Source organism: Salmo trutta, chromosome 31, assembly GCF_901001165.1.
Source record: "Salmo trutta chromosome 31, fSalTru1.1, whole genome shotgun sequence".
In the NCBI taxonomy this organism is placed as follows: Eukaryota; Metazoa; Chordata; class Actinopteri; order Salmoniformes; family Salmonidae; genus Salmo; species Salmo trutta.
The window spans coordinates 25534664-25554965 of NC_042987.1; the positions used below are offsets into that span (position 1 = coordinate 25534664).

General features: G+C 42.9%; 1 protein-coding gene across 4 annotated transcripts in view; it reads right to left on the bottom strand.

The window, feature by feature from the left end:
- LOC115169826 (cyclin-Y) overlaps positions 1-18158 on the bottom strand; it is a 32455-nt gene extending 14297 nt beyond the window's left edge. The window contains exons 1-2 of one of the 4 annotated variants that reach the window (XM_029725820.1): positions 17926-18158; positions 17556-17739 (exon numbers count right to left, since the gene is read on the bottom strand). In XM_029725820.1, coding sequence (XP_029581680.1) covers positions 17556-17709 — 154 coding nt within the window. In that variant the 5' untranslated portion in view covers positions 17710-17739; positions 17926-18158. The remainder of the gene's footprint in view (positions 1-17555; positions 17740-17925) is intronic. The other 3 variants (XM_029725821.1, XM_029725822.1, XM_029725823.1) reach the window with 3 other exon arrangements.
- Positions 18159-20302: the final 2144 nt, after the last annotated feature.

Here is a 20302-nt window from a genome sequence, read left to right on the forward strand (position 1 = left end):
GTGAAGGCAAAGCTTCTGAAAGGCTGGTGTATAGGACAGGCACGGAAGAGATGAACAGAGGCAGCTGCTGTCTGTGTTGTGCTTTTTCTCTGAGTTGTAAAAGCAAGCATGGCAGAAAATGGCTACTCTCTTTAGTTGACTAATCTAGCTGGCAAGGTAACTGCTGTTTGACAAAGGGAAAAAAAATATTCCTAGTTCTGAGCTAGTAGTGTAACTGACATGTTACGTTAGATAATGTTTCATCCCCTCTACTAGCTAACTAGTAGCTACCACAGCCAGTTCAGCTTTAGCTAGCCTCTAGCTATCTGTCAGGTAGCAGTATCTAACAGCTGTTGTTGTATGGAAATGTTTTGTAGCCTTTGTTTTGTCCCGTTTCAACAGAAGTAAATTTGATGATGTACCATCAGCTAGCAGAGCTAGCCAAAAGATGGGTAACGTTAGCTAGCTAGCAAATTTTAGCTATTATTTTTGCCTCAATCACACTAGACCTGAATCAAACGATGAAACCAGTGTCCAAACGATTAAAGACCGATATTCTGACGTTTTTCAGCACAATGCAAGTTTTTATTAGTCAGTATGGCAATGTAACATTATTGATATGTCAGTTTCCCTAGCTAATTCCCTATTTTTCCCACTGACACGGTATAAACAGCTCTACAGGCTTCACTGTCATGGTGCGCAGAAAGTACACAACACTATGCTCATCATGTCTTAGCAGGATCAGATGGTGACAGGTGTCCCAGCAGGATCAGACAGCCAGGGAAGACCAGTCTACAGAGCACAGGTGAATTTTGCATTATATTATAACAATCAATGAATGGATACAAAGTTCCATCTTGAGTTGATGGGTAGACTACAGTCTGGGATCTGGGAATAATGGTAATTTCAGTTGTTGAACCATTGATTCTATTCATGGCTAATACCATGTATAAATGTACACCAATGTAATTCTTTGTCATGCCTCATCTGAGCAGGATCAGATGGTGACAGGGGTCTCATCGGGATCAGGCAGCCAGGGAAGACCAGTCTGTGACTGAGCTGAGGTGAATTGTAGCAGACAACATTTTTCTCTGAGCAGCAAACACTGGATAAGCAAAAAGATTGAAAATATTGTAAGACTGTCTGACAAACCTCTAAAGTTGATTAACAAACTGTGTCAAGGATTGATAAAGGCTTTCCCCGATGACACAAAACATGTCAAACTAAAATGTGAGGAAGACTTGGGAGACGCTATTCATGTTGACGAATGGTTGTTATGTTAGAATGCCCAATCATGTTCATAGAATCTCAGACATAAATTACTGCAGTTTAAGACCATGCATAGAATGTACTACAGTTGAAGTTTACATACACTTAGGTTGGAGTCATTAAAACTAGTTTTTCAACCACTCCACAAATTTCTTGTTAACAAACTATAGTTTTGGCAAGTCGGTTACGACATCTACTTTGTGCATGACACAAGTAATTTTTCCAACAATTGTTTACAGACAGATTATTTCACTTATAATTCACTGTATCACAATTCCAGTGAGTCAGAAGTTTACATACACTAAGTTGACTGTGCCTTTTATTTTTTTATTTAACCTTTATTTAACCAGGTAGGCAAGTTGAGAACAAGTTCTCATTTACAATAGTGACCTGGCCAAGATAAAGCAAAGCAGTTCGACACATACAACAACACAGAGTTACACATGTAGTAAAACAAACAGAGTCAATAATACAGTAGAAAAATAAGTCTATATACAATTTTTATTTTTTTATTTTTTTATTTCACCTTTATTTAACCAGGTAGGCAAGTTGAGAACAAGTTCTCATTTACAATTGCGACCTGGCCAAGATAAAGCAAAGCAGTTCGACAACATACAAAAACACAGAGTTACACATGGAGTAAAACAACATACAATCAATGATGCAGTAGAAAAAAATAAGACTATATACAATGTGAGCAAGTGAGGTGAGATAAGGGAGGTAAAGGCAAAAAAGGCCATGGTGGCAAAGTAAATACAATATAGCAAGTAAAACACTGGAATGGTAGATTTGTAGTGGAAGAAAGTGCAAAGTAGAAATATAAATAATGGGGTGCAAAGGAGCAAAATAATTAAATACAGTAGGGGAAGGGGTAGTTGTTTGGGCTAAATTATAGATGGGCTATGTACAGGTGCAGTGATCTGTGAGCTGCTCTGACAGCTGGTGCTTAAAGCTAGTGAGGAAGATAAGTGTTTCCAGTTTCGGAGATTTTTGTAGTTTGTTCCAGTCATTGGCAGCAGAGAACTGGAAGGAGAGACGGCCAAAGGAGGAATTGGCTTTGGGGGTGACCAGAGAGATATACCTGCTGGAGCGCGTGCTACAGGTGGGTGCTGCTATGGTGACCAGTGAGCGGAGATAAGGGGCAACTTCACCTAGCAGGGTCTTGTAGATGACCTGGAGCCAGTGGGTTTGCATTTACATTTCAGTCATTTAGCAGACGCTCTTATCCAGAGCGACTTACAGTAGTGAATGCATACATTTCATTAAAAAAAATTCTCCATACTGGTCACCCGTGGGAATCGAACCCACAACCCTGGCGTTGCAAACACCATGCTCTACCAACTGAGCCACACGGGACCTGGCGACGAGTATGAAGCGAGGGCCAGCCAATGAGAGCGTACAGGTCGCAGTGGTGGGTAGTATATGGGGCTTTGGTGACAAAACGGATGGCACTGTGATGGACTGCATCCAGTTTATTGAGTAGGGTATTGGAGGCTATTTTGTAAATGACATCGCCGAAGTCGAGGAAGGTCAGTTTTAGAAGGGTATGTTTGGCAGCATGAGTGAAGGATGCTTTGTTGCGAAATAGGAAGCTAATTCTAGATTTAACTTTGGATTGGAGATGTTTGATTTGAGTCTGGAAGGAGAGCTTACAGTCTAACCAGACACCTAGGTATTTGTAGTTGTCCACATATTCTAAGTCAGAACCGTCCAGAGTAGTGATGCTGGACGGGCGGGCAGGTGCAGGCAGCGATCGGTTGAAGAGCATGCATTTAGTTTTACTTGTATTTAAGAGCAGTTGGAGGCCACCGAAGAGTTGTATGGCATTGAAGCTCATCTGGAGGGTTGTTAACACAGTGTCCAAAGAAGGGCCAGAAGTATACAGAATGGTGTTGTCTGCGTAGAGGTGGATCAGAGACTCACCAGCAGCAAGAGCGACATCATTGATGTATACAGAGAAAAGAGTTGGTCCAAGAATTGAACCCTGTGGCACCCCCATAGACTACCAGAGGCCCGGACAACAGGCCCTCTGATTTGACACATTGAACTCTATCAGAGAAGTAGTTGGTGAACCAGGCGACGCAATCATTTGAGAAACCAAGGCTATTGAGTCTGCCGATGAGGATGTGGTGATTGACAGAGTCGAAAGCCTTGGCCAGGTCAATGAATACGGCAGCACAGTATTGTTTCTTATCGATGGCGGTTACGATATCATTTAGGACCTTGAGCGTGGCTGAGGTGCACCCATGACCAGCTCTGAAACCAGATTGCATAGCGGAGAAGGTGCGGTGGGATTCAAAATGGTCGGTAATCTGTTTGTCGACTTGGCTTTCGAAGACCTTAGAAAGGCAGGGTAGGATAGATATAGGTCTGTAGCAGTTTGGGGTCAAGAGTGTCCCCTCCTTTGAAGAGGGGGATGACAGCAGCTGCTTTCCAATCTTTGGGAATCTCAGATGACACGAAAGAGAGGTTGTACAGGCTAGTAATAGGGGTTGCAACAATTTCTGCAGATAATTTTAGAAAGAAAGGGTCCAGATTGACTAGCCCGGCGGATTTGTAGGGGTCCAGATTTTGTAGCTCTTTCAGAACATCAGCTGACTGAATTTGGGAGAAGGAGAAATGGGGAAGGCTTGGGCGAGTAGCTGTGGGGGGTGCAGTGCTGTTGACTGCGGTAGGGGTAGCCAGGTGGAAAGCATGGCCAGCCGTAGAAAAATGCTTATTGAAATTCTCAATTATAGTGGATTTATCGGAGGTGACAGAGTTTCCTATCCTCAGTGCAGTGGGCAGCTGGGAGGAGGTGTTCTTATTCTCCATGGACTTTACAGTGTTCCAAAACTTTTTTGAGTTTGTGTTGCAGGTAGAGGTCGGCCGATTAATCGGAATGGCCGATTTAATTAGGGCCGATTTCACGTTTTCATAACAATTGGTATTTTAGGCCTCCGATTTGCCAATTTGTTATTTTATTTTTTTACACCTTTATTTAACTAGGCAAGTCAGATTTAAGAACACATTCTTATTTTCAATGACGGCCTAGGAACGGGGATTGACTGCCTTGTTCAGGGGGGATTCGTTTTTGCAACCTTCCGGTTACAAGTCCAACGCTCTAACCACCTGCCTTACATTGCACTCCACGAGGAGCCTACATGGCAGGCTGACTACCTGTTACACGAGGGCAGCAAGAAGCCAAGGTAAGTTGCTAGCTAGCATTAAACTTACCTTGTAAAAAACTATCAATCTTAACATAATCATGGTGAGGAAGGCATTTAAAAAAAATAACCAGGCATCCTCTACTGACGGGATGAGGTCAATATCCTTCCAGGATACCCGGGCCAGGTCGATTAGAAAGGCTTGCTCGCTGAAATGTTTCAGGGAGCGTTTGACATTGGTCGTTTGACCGCTGACCCATTACGGATGCAGGCAATGAGGCAGTGATCGCTGAGATCTTGATTGAAAACAGCAGAGGTGTATTTAGAGGGCAAGTTGGTTAGGATGATATCTATGAGGGTGCCCGTGTTTACGGCTTTGGGGTGGTACCTGGTAGGTTCATTGATAATTTGTGTGAGATTGAGGGCATCAAGCTTAGATTGTAGGATTGCTGGGGTGTTAAGCATGTCCCAGTTTAGGTCACCTAGCAGCACGAGCTCTGAAGATAGATGGGGGGGCAATCAGTTCACATATGGTGTCCAGAGCACAGCTGGGGACAGAGGGTGGTCTATAGCAGGCGGCAACGGTGAGAGACTTGTTTTTAGAGAGATGGATTTTTAAAAGTAGAAGTTCAAATTGTTTGGGTACAGACCTGGATAGTAGGACAGAACTCTGCAGGCTATCTCTGCAGTAGATTGCAACACCGCCCCCTTTGGCCATTCTATCTTGTCTGAAAATGTTGTAGTTGGGGATGACGATTTCAGAGTTTTTGGTGGACTTCCTAAGCCAGGATTCAGACACGGCTAGGACATCCGGGTTGTCAGAGTGTGCTAAAGCAGTGAATAAAACAAACTTAGGGAGGAGGCTTCTAATGTTAACATGCATGAAACCAAGGCTATTACGGTTACAGAAGTCATCAAAAGAGAGCGCCTGGGGAATAGGAGCGGAGCTAGGCACTGCAGGGCCTGGATTAACCTCTACATCACCAGAGGAACGGAGTAGGATAAGGGTACGGCTAAAAGCTATGAGAATTGGTCGTCTATGACGTCCGGAATAGAGATTAAAAGGAGCCGGTTTCTGGGGGCGATAAAATAGCTTCAAGGTATAATGTACAGACAAAGGTATGGTAGGATGTGAATACAGTGGAGGTAAACCTAGGCATTGAGTGATGATGAGAGAGATATTGTCTCTAGAAACATCATTGAAACCAGAAGATGTCATAGCATGTGTGGGTGGTGGAACTGAAAGGTTGGATAAGGTATAATGAGCAGGGCTAGAGGCTTTACAGTGAAATAAGCCAATAAACACTAACCAGAACAGCAATTAACAGGGCATATTGACATTAAGGAGAGGCATGCTTAGCCGAGTGATCATAAGGGTCCAGTGAGATTCAGACAGCTAGCCGGACCATAGGTAGCAAGCTGGCAGAAGATGGAGGGAGGTCTATTTTTAGCCACCTCGTGTGTTTCAGTCTGTAGATTAGTGGGGTTCCGTGTGGTAGGGGGGACCAGTCCAATTAGCAAAATAGTTATAGTGGCCCAAGAAAATTGTCCGATAGACCTATTCAGATAGCAGACGATAAGACAGCTAACGATTAGCGGGCCGCAGATGGGCGTTCAGGTTACGTCGCGACGGAGGGGCCAGTTGGATAACTCCCACGGGGAGATAACGTCGATAGTCCAGTCGTGAAGGCCCGATGGGGCTCCGCATCGGCAGTAAAACGGGTCCGGATAGGTGATTGTAGCCCAGGAGTGGCTGATGGAACTCTTCAGCTGGCTAGCTCCGGAATAATTGATGTTAGCTCCAGGACCGACGTTAGCCAATAGTCAGTCGGGTAGCAGCTAGCTAGCTGCAAGATCCAGGTGTAAATGTCCAGAGCCTGCGGTAGAAATCCGGGGATATGGAGAGAAAATAGGTCTGGTATGCTCTGGTCTGAGTCGCGCTGTACAAAACTGCCGATAGCTTTTCGAGCTAAGGGATAGCTGATGACCGCCAAACGTGGCTATGTGCTTAGGGTCGTTGTCATGTTGGAAGGTGAACTTTCGCCCCAGTCTGAGGTCCTAAGCGCTTTGGGGTAGGTTTTCATCAAGGGGCTCTCTGTACTTTGCTCCGTTCATCCTTCCCTCGATCCTGACTAGTCTCCCAGTCCCTGCCGCTGAAAAACATCCCCACAGCATGATGCTGCCATCACCATACTTCACCGTAGGGATGGTGTCAGGTTTCCTCCAGATGTGAAGGTATTCAGGCCAAATCTTGGTTTCATCAGACCAGAGAACTTGTTTCTCATGGTCTGAGAGTCCTTTAGGTGGCTTTTGGCAAACTCGGGCTGTCCTGTGCCTTTTACTGAAGAGTGGCTTCTGTCTGGCCACTCTACCATAAAAGGCCTGATTGGTGGAGTGCTGCAGAGATAATTATACTTCTGGAAGGTTGTCCAATCTTCACAGAGGAACTCTGGTGCTCTGTCAGTGGCCATCGGGTTCTTGGTCACCTCCCTGACCAGGCCCTTCTCCCCGATTGCTCAGTTTGGCTGGGCGCCAGCTCTAGGAAGATTTGTTGGTGGTCCAAACTTCTTCCATTTAAGAATGATGGAGGCCACTGTGTTCTTGGGGACCTTCAATGCTGCAGACATCTTTTGGTGCCCTTCCCCAGATCTGTGCCTCGACACAATCCTGTCTCGGAGCTCTACGGACAACTCCTTCGACCTCATGGCTTGGTTTTTGCTCTGACGTGCACTGTCAACTGTGGGACCTTATATAGACAGGAGTGTGCCTTTCCAAATCATGTCCAGTCAATTGAATTTACCACAGGTGGACTCCAATAAAGTTGTAGAAACATCTCAATGATGATCAATCGAAATAGGATGCACCTGAGCACAATTTCGAGTCTCATATCAAAGGGTCTGAATACTTATGTAAATAATGTGAGTGAGCGCGTGTGTTCAATGTAAGGACCAGTTGTGAAGTATTTTTGGCAAAGACTGAGATGTGCAATACAATTATTCATTACAGGGCGAACTACTGTAAAAGCTTCATGACATTTCTGGTTTTCTTTAATTGATTTATATGGTCAAATATAAATAGTAGGTCATTGAGGAAATGCATTAGACTGTGGAAGAGTAGTGTGAATATCAGGAATGTAACGTTTATGGCCCAGGCATTAGTAGAGTATCTGAAAGCAGCTAAACTCCTGACAAAGATTAAGCCTAGTTCTGGACTAAGAAAAACTTTCAATGGAGAATTTATGTCTGGGAAATCAGCCCTGAGAGTGTTGACAACTAGTCCATGTTATTACTCAAAACAAGTATTATGACACAGAAAAAATGGTTTGGCTTGAATAGTATGGTTCAACTGGTTTCAGTTATGTTCTCTTCATGAGATAGAGCGGTGGAAACAAAGGTGCTTTAAGTCAGCCATTTACCCTGTGTTTTCTTTGACATTCCATTCATTCATAAAACACATGTAAAGTGACCACAGGCTTACTGTACAGCTTAATGTAAACATGGTGTGTTTCGGTAAATTCATCACCTTGGTTAAAGGTGACACAGATACAGTATATTATAGAACATGTATGTATTTGGGACTTGTGGTGAACTGCAGCACACTTATCGGGAGTCAACTGTGGAACATTAATGGAATTCACAGCCAGCACTGCTGGTAAACTTTAACAAAGATTTAGGGGCACCCTATTCCCTTTATAGTGCACTACTTTTGACTAGAGCCCTTTTGACCAAGGCCCATAGGGCTCTAGTCAAAAGTAGTGCACTATGCAGAGTTTCCACCTGAGAATTACCCCAGTGTGACTTCTCTGTTTCTGTCTCCACAGCCCGGCACACGTGTCTCACTGGGTCATGGCCTCGGTGGACCTGCTCTGAGTTGGAGGTCAAGACCTGGTAACTGGTACTTTTCAGCTTTCATTTACATAACTCATGTTCACAGTGAGCCCTTGTTAACACCTTTCTATAATTAATCTCACAAAGCAACTGTCTTGATGATGCAGAGGTTGTTTATTCTGCTCTTTGCAAGTCACCAGTAGTTTACTCTCCCCCAAGTCTTTAGTGTCCCACTCCTGATGTAAACAAAATAACACTACAGCTAACATTAACATAAACACTGGTGACACACTGGTGCTGGGTAAGTCTCAGGTGGAAAAATCACCAAATGTTATGTAGGGAATATGGTGCCATTTGGGATGCTGCCTGTGTAAGAGAAGGCTATCGCCTGTAGCGTAGGCCTGCTGTTCTCTGATAGGCTTTATGAATTAAGAATGGGACTGTTAAACAGTGCTGGAGAGAGAGAGAGAGAGAGAGAGAGAGAGAGAGAGAGAGAGAGAGAGAGAGAGAGAGAGAGAGAGAGAGAGAGAGAGAGAGAGAGAGAGAGAGAGAGAGAGAGAGAGAGAGAGAGAGAGAGAGAGAGAGAGAGAGAGAGAGAGAGAGAGAGAGAGAGAGAGAGAGAGAGAGAGAGAGAGAGAGAGAGAGAGAGAGAGAGAGAGAGAGAGAGAGAGAGAGAGAGAGAGAGAGAGAGAGAGAGAGAGAGAGAGAGAGAGAGAGAGAGAGAGAGAGACTACCACAACACAGGCCACATCAGAGTCACATGTTTGTTTGGAAACTCTGGATGCCTGCGGGTGACTGGGGCAGGCAGGAGGGAGGGGGCCATTTTTATGTTGTTTCTGTTAGACTTAACAGCAGAGATTGAATAGATTTAAAGATTCACTACAGCAACAACAAATTTAGATTTGGTCCAAAACAATCAAGTTTTCAGTTTGAGAATACTGGTATGAAGATAATGGGAGAATGATAGAGCAGTCAATAAAAAAAAAGTAATCTGTAGAATACTTGTAAAGCTATAACTTTTCCATATGATTTGCAACAGGTCTTAAGTGTGAGGCAACGCTACAAAATCCCTGAAGAAATAACAACAACACTTGTTTCCTCTGTCTCTGTGGCATTTGATACTTTACAAGAGGACTCCTAAGGATCCAGTCCGGTGATGTCAACATGAGTAGTTAGTGTTGACCAGATGGTTACTGCCTGCCATTCTTTTGTGTGGCTCTCTCTACGCTAAAAGGATTCTCTTAATATTACTGACAGTTGCTGCAACTACTTTGCACATAAATGCATCTTTGTGTCAACTGAACAGAATGACACTTCCTTTATAAACTCCTAACCCAAAGCAAAACATGCAAATGTGAGAAGAGCGAGAATTAACAAAAACAGCTACTACTCCCAAACTACTGTCTGTATCATCCATCCTGTCACTTAGCAAACACAGCATGTGTCCAAAATAGCACCCTATCCCTTATATAGTGCACTACCTTTGACGAGGGCCCATAGGACTCTGGTCAGAAGTAGTGCACTATAAAGGGAGTAGGGCGCCATTTTTGGATGCAGACCCATCATCAGGCCGTTGTCTAATCTCCCTAATACTGTTCCAACCGACACCCCGTTGTTGGGCTACAAAAGTTGACTGTAAGAGTGTAGTGGATGGTGGTGGGTCCAGTTTAGACAAAATGCTGAGCTGCGGAGCTCTGTCTAGGAGAGAAAGGCCCTGTGTCCCAAATGGCACCCTATCCCTTATATAGTGCACTACTTTTGACCAGAGCCCTATGGGTGAGACAAGTAGCACTGACAGGGCCAGACTGAGCCAAAGCACCATTAGTCTGTCAATCAGACATGTAACTAATTGCTTCAGTCTTCCCCTGAGAAGACTATTTCTCTGCGACTAAAGAATCCAAGACTCTTACTCAACATCAGACAGGGATGTCAACTCAGATTTGTATAATTGCATTATTTGTATAATGGCAAGTGAAAATAAGATTGCCAGTAAATGATTTCCTCTGAGCACGTTACTGAAGGCCAATGAGACCAATGCTTCTAAAGGGGTTATTCATGTGATGAGATGCTCACTGATGGGAATAAATGACTCTCCCTTAACTGGTCAATAAATCAATCAGCCACCTCTCGTACTCCTGCCAAGGCTTAATCTGTTAGACATGATTCGGTAGCAGTAAAGGGGAAGACGTAGCAGTAAGTTGGAATTTAACTCCTCCCTGCAAACTTTGGACATTTATTTTTGGACAGACATTTTCAATGGTTTAAGGCACACTAATTCCATGTACCGAGATGATTGGTTTGTGATTACAGCCAATATTTAAATGTAAAAATGCTTACCTTTTCCTCTCTTCAAAACCAGCAGTTTTAATAAAGGGGGTATTAAAAGGAAATAGGACGGCGTCTGAGCCTCTCTACATTTGCATAATTTCAGATGAGGCCGGTGTCTACAGACAGAGAAGTAGGAAGGAGGAGACAGGAGGGGAGGAATAGGGAGCGAGTGATGGAAGAGAAGAAACAGAAATGGAGTTGAAAGTGGTGGAAAATGTATGAAAGAACAGTGAGATTGACACAGTAGGAGAAATGGGGGACAAACTGTACCATTTCAGCTAACATGTACAGTTGAAGTCGGAAGTTTACATACACTTAGGTTGGAGTCATTAACACACGTTTCTCGATCACTCAACAAATTTCCTGTTAACAAACTATAGTTTTGGCAAGTCAGTTAGGACATCTACTTTGTGCATGACAAGTACTTATTCCAACAATTGTTTACAGACAGATTATTTTAATTATAATCCACTGTATCACAAATCCAGTGGGTCAGAAGTTTACGTACACTAAGTTGACTGTGCCTTTAAACAGCTTGGAAAATTCCATAAAATGATGTCATGGCTTTAGAAGCTTCTGATAGGCTAATTGACATCATTTGAGTCAATTGGAGGTGTACCTGTGGATGTATTTCAAGTCCTACCTTCAAACACACTGCCTCTTTGCTTGACATCAGTGGAAAATAAAAATAAATCAGCCAAGACTTCTGAAAAAGAATTGTAGACCTCCACAAGTCTGGTTCATCCTTGGGAGCAATTTCCAAATGCCTGAAGGAACCACGTTCATCTGTACAAACAATAGTATGCAAGTATAAACACCATGGGACCACACATGTCTGCTAGAGATGAACGTACTTTGGTGTGAAAAGTGCAAATCAATCCCAGAACAACAGCAAAGGACCTTGTGAAGATGCTGGAGGAAACCGGTACAAAAGTATCTATATCCACAGTAAAATGAGTCTTATATCAACATAACCCGAAAGGCCACTCAGCAAGGAAGAAGCCACTGCTCCAAAACCACCATAAAAAAGCCAGACTATGGTTTGCAACTGCACATGGGACAAAGATCGTACTTTTTGGAGAAATGTCCTCTGGTCTGATGAAACAAAAATAGAACTGTTTGGCCATAATGACCATCGTTATGTTTAGAAGAAAAAGGGGGAGGCTTGCATGAAGAAGAACACCATCCTAACCGTGAAGCACGGGGGTGGCAGCATCATGCCGTGGGGGTGCTTTGCTGACCTAAGACAGGGAATATTTACTAGGATTAAATGTCAGGAATTGTGAAAAACTGAGTTTAAATGTATTTGGCTAAGGTGTATGTAAACTTCTGACTTCAGCTGTATATCTCAACAGGCCTGAAGCACACAGAGCTTGTGGCACATTACAATACATTTTCTTCAAGGCATGAGTTGTGAGCATCATCTTATCTGATAATAAACCAGTCTATTTGACATATATAGGCAGTGATAAATGTAAGAGAGAATAAAGACAGTTGAGGAAAGGGTTTCTAGTTTTACTTACTTCCTGTTGACTACTCCATGTACAATGCACACGCTAGTCACGTGGGGGGAGAGAATAACATGGCAAGGGATTCATGCAGAGTCATAATAATTATATAGACCGTTTCTGACCATATAATCAATAAAGGATGTTCCTTCTGCACCAAATAATTTGTGCAATGAATGGTATCTAGCCACTACACTGATAAATACAAAGGAGCGGACATGTTTAGAACACCCCCAGAGGCTACAGGAGTTCTTCCCCATTACATTCAAGATGATATCACTCATCATCAATTACTTCCAAGTAATGAGCTCTAAGTCGATTTCAAAGCCCCCAGCATGTTAGGTTTTTGAGTACCAAATGGCACCCTATTCCCTATATAGTGTGCTACTTTTGACCAGAGCCCTATGGGGAATAGGGTTCCATTTGGGACGCAAGCTGTGTCTTCGATCACTCAACACTGAGAGCCCATTATGGACTTAATAACAAGATACCATTACACAAACCTCACAGAGAGGAAAGACTCCCTGCATCCAGAAACTTAAATAGGAGCGTCAGCTGATTCCTGCCTGGCGCCCTGGTCTGCAGAATGAACAATCATCTTAAGGCAGGATTCAGGAACACAGTAAGCTTTGTGACAGAGAGAACATAAGACTGGGTTGTCTTCCCCCCCCCCCCCCCCCATCTCCCTCTGAGAGTGTCTCTTTCTTTGTGACCATCTCTCTCTCCCTACCTCTCTTTCTCTACAAAATAAGTTTTCGCTCAAAGATATTATTCAAATTTTAACTACAGAGAAATTATATTTATTCTAGGATATTTCCTGAATATAGGACACATGATCTTTGGTATTGAACATGTCTTCTATACTCGGGTAATGAGAAAAAAGGGCCTTGCCAGTCGGCACCATTCTCAACAGAATAATTGTGTCCCAAATGGCATCCTCTTCCCTATACAGTGAACTACTTTTGACCAGGGCCCAGACACTTGTGAAAAGTAGTGCACTATAAAGGGAATGGGGTACCATTTGTCATGCGCATATGTGAGGCAGATCTACCCAGGAGTCATCTCTGGACAAAGTAAGACATGCTCTGAATTTCTTTAAAAGCAGCCTGCCTGCCTGGCAGTCAGTCTGAAATCTAATCTTAGTATCAGCCAAGAGATCAGTTCATACAGGGCAAGCATGGGGTTTGAAATAGTGTCGTGATGACCCCTGCTTAAAAACACAGGATGGAGAGTCACTTTAGGAAAGGGCCACAAAGCCATAAATGGGATGTGACATAACCCAGGCTACCCGGGTCAGACATCACATAACCCAGGCTGCCCGGGTCAGACATCACATAACCCAGGCTGCCCGGGTCAGACATCACATAACCCAGGCTGACCGGGTCAGACATCACATAACCCAGGCTGACCGGGTCAGACATCACATAACCCAGGCTGCCCGGGTCAGACATCACATAACCCAGGCTGCCCGGGTCAGACATCACATAACCCAGGCTGCCCGGGTCAGACATCACATAACCCAGGCTGCCCGGGTCAGACATAACATAACCCAGGCTGCCCGGGTCAGACATCACATAACCCAGGCTGCCCGGGTCAGACATCACATAACCCAGGCTGCCCGGGTCAGACATCACATAACCCAGGCTGCCCGGGTCAGACATCACATAACCCAGGCTGCCCGGGTCAGACATCACATAACCCAGGCTGCCCGGGTCAGACATCACATAACCCAGGCTGCCCGGGTCAGACATCACATAACCCAGGCTGCCCGGGTCAGACATCACATAACCCAGGCTGACCGGGTCAGACATCACATAACCCAGGCTGCCCGGGTCAGACATCACATAACCCAGGCTGCCCGGGTCAGACATCACATAACCCAGGCTGCCCGGGTCAGACATAACATAACCCAGGCTGCCCGGGTCAGACATCACATAACCCAGGCTGCCCGGGTCAGACATCACATAACCCAGGCTGCCCGGGTCAGACATCACATATCCCAGGCTGACCGGGTCAGACATCACATAACCCAGGCTGGGTCAGACTCTGGCTTCTCATTCAAACAGAACTAGATCCAACCTTATACAAACAACTTTTAAGGCTTGATGAAGTCTTCATAAGGCCTTTATAGATTAATTCTTCAGAAGTTGTAGGGTCGTTTCACGAAGAGGATATTTTAAGTAAAAATGTGCAGCACCAATATTAAATAAAACAATTATGTTATATTAAATGAAGCTTACTAATTCTACCACATGGAAATTCAATGAATCAATTGATTTAAATCAAATCAATTTTGTCTTTTTTTTAACACACTTAACGCCAACATTTCTTCAAATTGTTACCATCATTGCAAATGTTCTTGCTTTGACAGTCATTTCTGAAGATAATTATTTATTTAATATGATTAGTGAATAATTTACATCTGTCCCTCATTTTAAGGTCAACCCTGTTATGTGAACGGAACTCTCGTTTTATTATGGTGAAACTATTCCATTTTAAATTATTTTTTCAAAAAAATAATTTAAATAATAGTGTAGAAGCTGGTTCTACTATTTTTAGCCATTTTCTGGTGTTTGAGCTGAGTGAGTCGAGCATAACACGTCAACCCTGTTACCCATATATATTTCTAGCCTATGTCATTTTTGGGGTGAAGCTTGCATTCAATTGCTACTCCCGGTTGCCACAACAAGCTTCCATCTCCCCTGTCACAAGGGGATTTATGGCTGATTTAAGATGAAAACCTCAACCCTGTTACGGTCAACCCTGTTATGGTCAACACTGTTATGGTCAACCCTGTTACTTTATTGGCACTTACTATTGTCACATTTTTTTATTCAACCCCTTGAGATGGGAAAACATGTTTTTTATGAAGTTGAACATGTGCTCGTTATGACAGAATGTCAAAATTAGGTGAAATTCATTTTTTTACCAAGTTACACTACACAAAATGTACTCTATTCGTGGAACGAACCTGTAGTTCTTTTAAAAGAGGGACCCAGAACTATTTTGACAAGAGTATTCTAATAACAAATACTGAGATTTAGTCCATGAGAGTCTTGGGGTTAACAGTCCATCCTTTCAGAAGAGAATAACCCTTTTATAGTGTCTCATAAGACTCCCAATCTAAATGAAGGCATTAGTTTGTCTCTCTCAGTAGTGATTTGTCCCGCTGGGCATGCAATTTGCATCTACAGGCTTCAGCTGCTGCTGTGGTAAGACGGCTACAGATAACACACACACACACACACACACAACTGCTGTGGTAGGACAGCGACAGACAGCCCCCTGATCAGTCTGTCGTTCAGAAGCACATCGCCATCCTGTCTGTGACCTCACTCGCAGACTTCGTCCCAAATAGCACCCTATTCCCTATTTAGTGCACTACTTTTGACCAGGGTTCTGGATGCTGTCTGACAGACACCCAACATTGTATAAACTGCCTTAATTTTGCTGGACCCCAGGAAGAGTAGCTGAATGGAGATCCATATTAAATACAAACACATTCACCTATACGCTCCTTTCCAATCACGAAATGAGCAGTCCCCAGTATCTCTCTCTCTGTCAGTCTCTTCTTTAATCTCCCTCCCTCTATTTTCTCCTCGCCGTCCATATGTGTAGTAGAGGGATACTCTGTCACATTGCTCTCGTCTTCAAGCTAAATCTCAAAAGCAGAGGTGTTATTGGTGGTGTTTCTAGGGACTTCCTGCTCCAGAATAACATGCTGGGTGCATTAAACCCACACCACCAGATTATGGGCTTGATGTTCTGTCCATTCCAGCTCTCAGAAGTAAGAGCCAAGGCAGAGTGAGACTCAGCCTATAATTAAAACTGTACAGACAGTCACAGCTTCTATCCACCACTGTAGGTTCACTGTGGCTTGGACATACCCAGTGTTTGAATTGGACCGGTACACACTGGTACCACCACCTCAAAATATTCTACTGCTCGAGTAACAGAATATCTTGTAGAATATTGGATCAAATATTGTGGAGTACTGTCACCTAAATATATACAATACTGGGCGGGACACAAAGTGAGTACCGGCCTATATTTAAATCCACTTTAAACACTGGACATACCCATAAGAAACACTGATGAATGTTCAGTGGCCTGATGTCATGATAGGGAATGGGGGAAACCCCAATAGCAGTTGATGTCAAATGTGCAGACTTTGCAGTTCATGTGTTTTCAGACATGCATGTTGCAGAGCAGATCTTACAATACTTCACTTCAGACAATTTAATCTCTAAATGAGCCGGTCCAGCTTGAGTAGGTTATACCCATTTAATAGACACTTTGAGAGTAAATGTATGAATTTTTAATATATGTTTCAATAAAGAGTGCTATACCATGCCACCGTTGGTGTGTCTTTCATGCTCCAAGTGAAAACAAAGATAAGCATTTATGAACAGGATGTTGTCTGCTCTGGTGCACCAAGGCTGTCCCCCAAATGGCACACTATTCCCTATAGTGCACCACTTTTGACCAGGACCTATAGGGCTCAGTCTCAGGTCAAAAGTAGTGCTCTTTAATTGGAATATTGTGCTATTTGGGTCAACCCATATTTCAACATGTCACATGGGACTGAGAGGCAGACTGGATGCCCATGCTGCCTGCCCCCATGTATAGAAATATTTATGTAATAACATATGTAACAACACACATTCAGATAATCACGCTGGCATAATATATGCATTAAGTCAATCACAGAGATCCATTGCCAGGGGGAGGAGCAAGCCTTGCTGATAGAAATATGCATATATTATAAATCACCAATAAAGGTCCCACACTAGTAAATGTTGCCTACATGCAGCCTGGTCTCATACACTAGATGTAACATAGTAAATATAAATCCTGGGTACTAAAATTCCTATGGTATGTTACATTTGGTATGGTTTATATTAGACAGCTGGTTACTTAAGTAAAAAAATTAAGTAGGGTGGTTGGTCATATAACACTAACGTCTAGCAACTCAAAGGTTGCAAGTTCGAATCTCATCACAGTCAACTTTAGCATTTTTTGCTAATTATCCAACCTTTCAACTACTTTTTAGCTACTTTGCAACTACTTACTGTGTTAGCTAACCCTTCCCCTAATATTAACTCTTTTAACTAACCCCTCCTCTAACCCTAACCTTAACCCTTTAGCTAAACCTTCTCTCAACCCTAACTCCTAACCTAGCTAACGTTAGCCACCTAGACAGAATTCCTAACATATCATACAGAATGGGTGATGGACATCTACAAATTAATGCATAAAATGATGAAACTTAAAATATATTAAATGGGGTGTTTTGTTTTCCCTACAGAATAATACGAAATACTCTGAGACCAGGTTGCAGCGACATGTTATATTTATAGCCTACTTGGCAAGCCAAACCAATAAAACATTCAGTGTGAACTTCAAAATGTTGAGTCGTGTTTCAAAACACTCACCACCATCACACGAGAACATTAAACATGAATAGGTCTACATTAGGCAAATATTTTATACTTTACCGTCGACATTCTCTCGGTCGCTGATGTGCTGCAGGTTACAGCCCGTATCCTCCCTACTCAACTCCGGCTCCGTGTTGTACGACTCCAGCCTCGAATGAGCGTTTCTCCGGAGCTTCGGACTTGAAGACACACAGCAAGAGGTCGTGCTCCCCATCTTTCCAATGCGTTACAATGTTGCTATTACCTATTGGAAGAATGACACCGGTAGTTCAAATCGCTACTGAAGCGGGGAGGATCAAAGCAACGAGGGTGAAACCACCGTCGCGACCAGCACATGAATACTGTCATTGATAAATCCTCCAACACCATCTGCGACCAAGCAGAGAAATGTTAAGCATTTTACACTGTAAACTGTTTGTAGCCAGCCTACCTTCTTCTAAGTAAGTCGGTTAAGCTTCCACAGTCGGCCAAGACCACGCTTTTGAACATGACTAAGGTTAATATTTAAATCATCCATGCCTGATGAGGAGGAGACATCGTCGTTTTTATCAGTTGTAAAGGGAATGTAAATGGAGCTCTGCGATACACATGATCGTGAAGGCAACACAGTTGTAGCTTGAAAAGGTTCCGGTTCAAGTGGGTGGTTACAAATTAGCTCAGAACCTCCTGTCATGATCACATCAGAGACACATATTCCCAGATCACACAGACCCACAAAGAATTCCACAAACTCCCATATCTTTTAGGCGAAATACCGCAATGTGTAATCACAGAAGCAACATTTGTGGCACGTTGCCATGAGAAAAGGGCAAGCAATGGAGCACAAACAACATCGTAAATACCACCAATATTTTTCTGTTAATTCAAAGGGCTTTATTGGCATGGGAAACATATGTTTACATTGCAAAAGCAAGTGAAATAGATAATAAACAAAAGTGAAATAAATAATAAAAAAATGAATAGTAAATATACTCAAAAGTTCCAAAGGAATAGAGACATTTCAGATGTCATATTATACTGTGTTGTAACGATGTGCAAATAGTTAAAGTACAAAAGGCAAAATAAACAAACATTATTTATCTTTCCCCACTATTCTTACTACAATTATTTACACATTGCTACACTGCACATAGCTGATATTATAAACTGTGTGGTTCAAGCCCTGAATGCCGGGGGTATGACAAAACATTTATCTTTACTGCTCTAATTATGTTGGTAACCAGTTTATAATAGCAATAAGGCACCTCGGGGGTCTGTGGTATATGGCCAATATACCATGGCTAAGGGTTGCGTTGTGCATAAGAACAGCCTTTAGCAGTGGTATACTGGCCATATACCACACCCCCTCGTGCATTATTGCTTAAATATAACACTTCAAATGTCTGTTTTTTAAACTTTTTTGAGTGCAATGTTTACTGTTAATTTCTAATACTTTGTGTGTGTGTGTGTGTGTGTGCGCAGGGGCGGACTTATCGATTTGGAGTCCCCAGGCAAATAAAAAAAGACCAAATCAGATGTGGCTTTGTGTCACTACAATATAACAACAGTAGAATAATTATTCCAAAAGCCTTATACAGCCTGGAATGGATTGGTGAGGTGAGCATTGGCTCCACAGAAATCTGTCTTGTAAATCATAAACTCACTGCCATGAAGCTCGGGAACTTAAAAATATGCCCATGCACAGATAAAGGATTAGACAAAAGTAACCTTATACAGTTGAAGTCGGAAGTTACCATACACTTAGGTTGGAGTCATTTAAAAATTAAAAAAAATCAACCACTCCACAAATTTCTTGTTAACAAACAAGTTGGTTAGGACATCTACTTTGTTCATGACACAAGTAATTTTTTCAGCAATTGTTTGCAGACAGATTATTTCACTTATAATTCAATGTATCACAATTCCAGTGGGTCAGAAGTTTACATATACTAAGTTGACTGTGCCTTTAAACAGCTTGGAAAATTCCAGAAAATGATGTCATGGCTTTAGAAGCTTCTGAAAGGCTAATTGACATCATCTGAGTCAATTGGAGGTGTACCTGTGGATGTATTTCAAGGCCTACCTTCAAACTCAGTGCCTCTTTGCTTGAGATCATGGGAAAATCAAAAGAAATCAGCCAAGACCTCAGAAAGAAATTTGTAGACCTCCACAAGTCTAGTTCATCCTTGGGATCAATTTCCAAACGCCAAAGGTACCATGTTCATCTGTACAAACAATAGTACGCAAATATAAACACCATGGGACCACGCAGCCATCAAACCGCTCAGGAAGGAGACGCGTTCTGTCTCCTAGAGATGAACGTACTTTGGTGCGAAAAGTGCAAATCAATCCCAGAACAACAGCAAAGGACCTTGTGAAGATGCTGGAGGAAATGGGTACAAAAGTATCTATATCCATAGTAAAACAAGCCCTATATCAACATAACCTGAAAGGCCGCTCAGCAAGGAAGAAGCCACTGCTCCAAAACCGCCATAAAAAAGCCAGATTACAGTTAGAAACTGCACACAGGGACAAAGATCGTACTTTTTGGAGAAATGTCCTCTGGTCTGATGAAACAAAAATAGAGCTGTTTGGCCATCGTTATGTTTGGAGGAAAAAGGGGGAGACTTGCAAACCGAAGAACACCATCCCAACCGTGAAGCACGGGGGTGGCAGCATCATGTTATGTGGGTGCTTTGCTGCAGGAGGGACTGGTACACTTCACAAAATAGACGGCATCATGAGGAAGAAAAATGATGTGGGCATATTGAAGCAACATCTCAAGACAGCAGTCAGGAAGTTAAAGCTTGGTCGCAAATGGGTCTTCC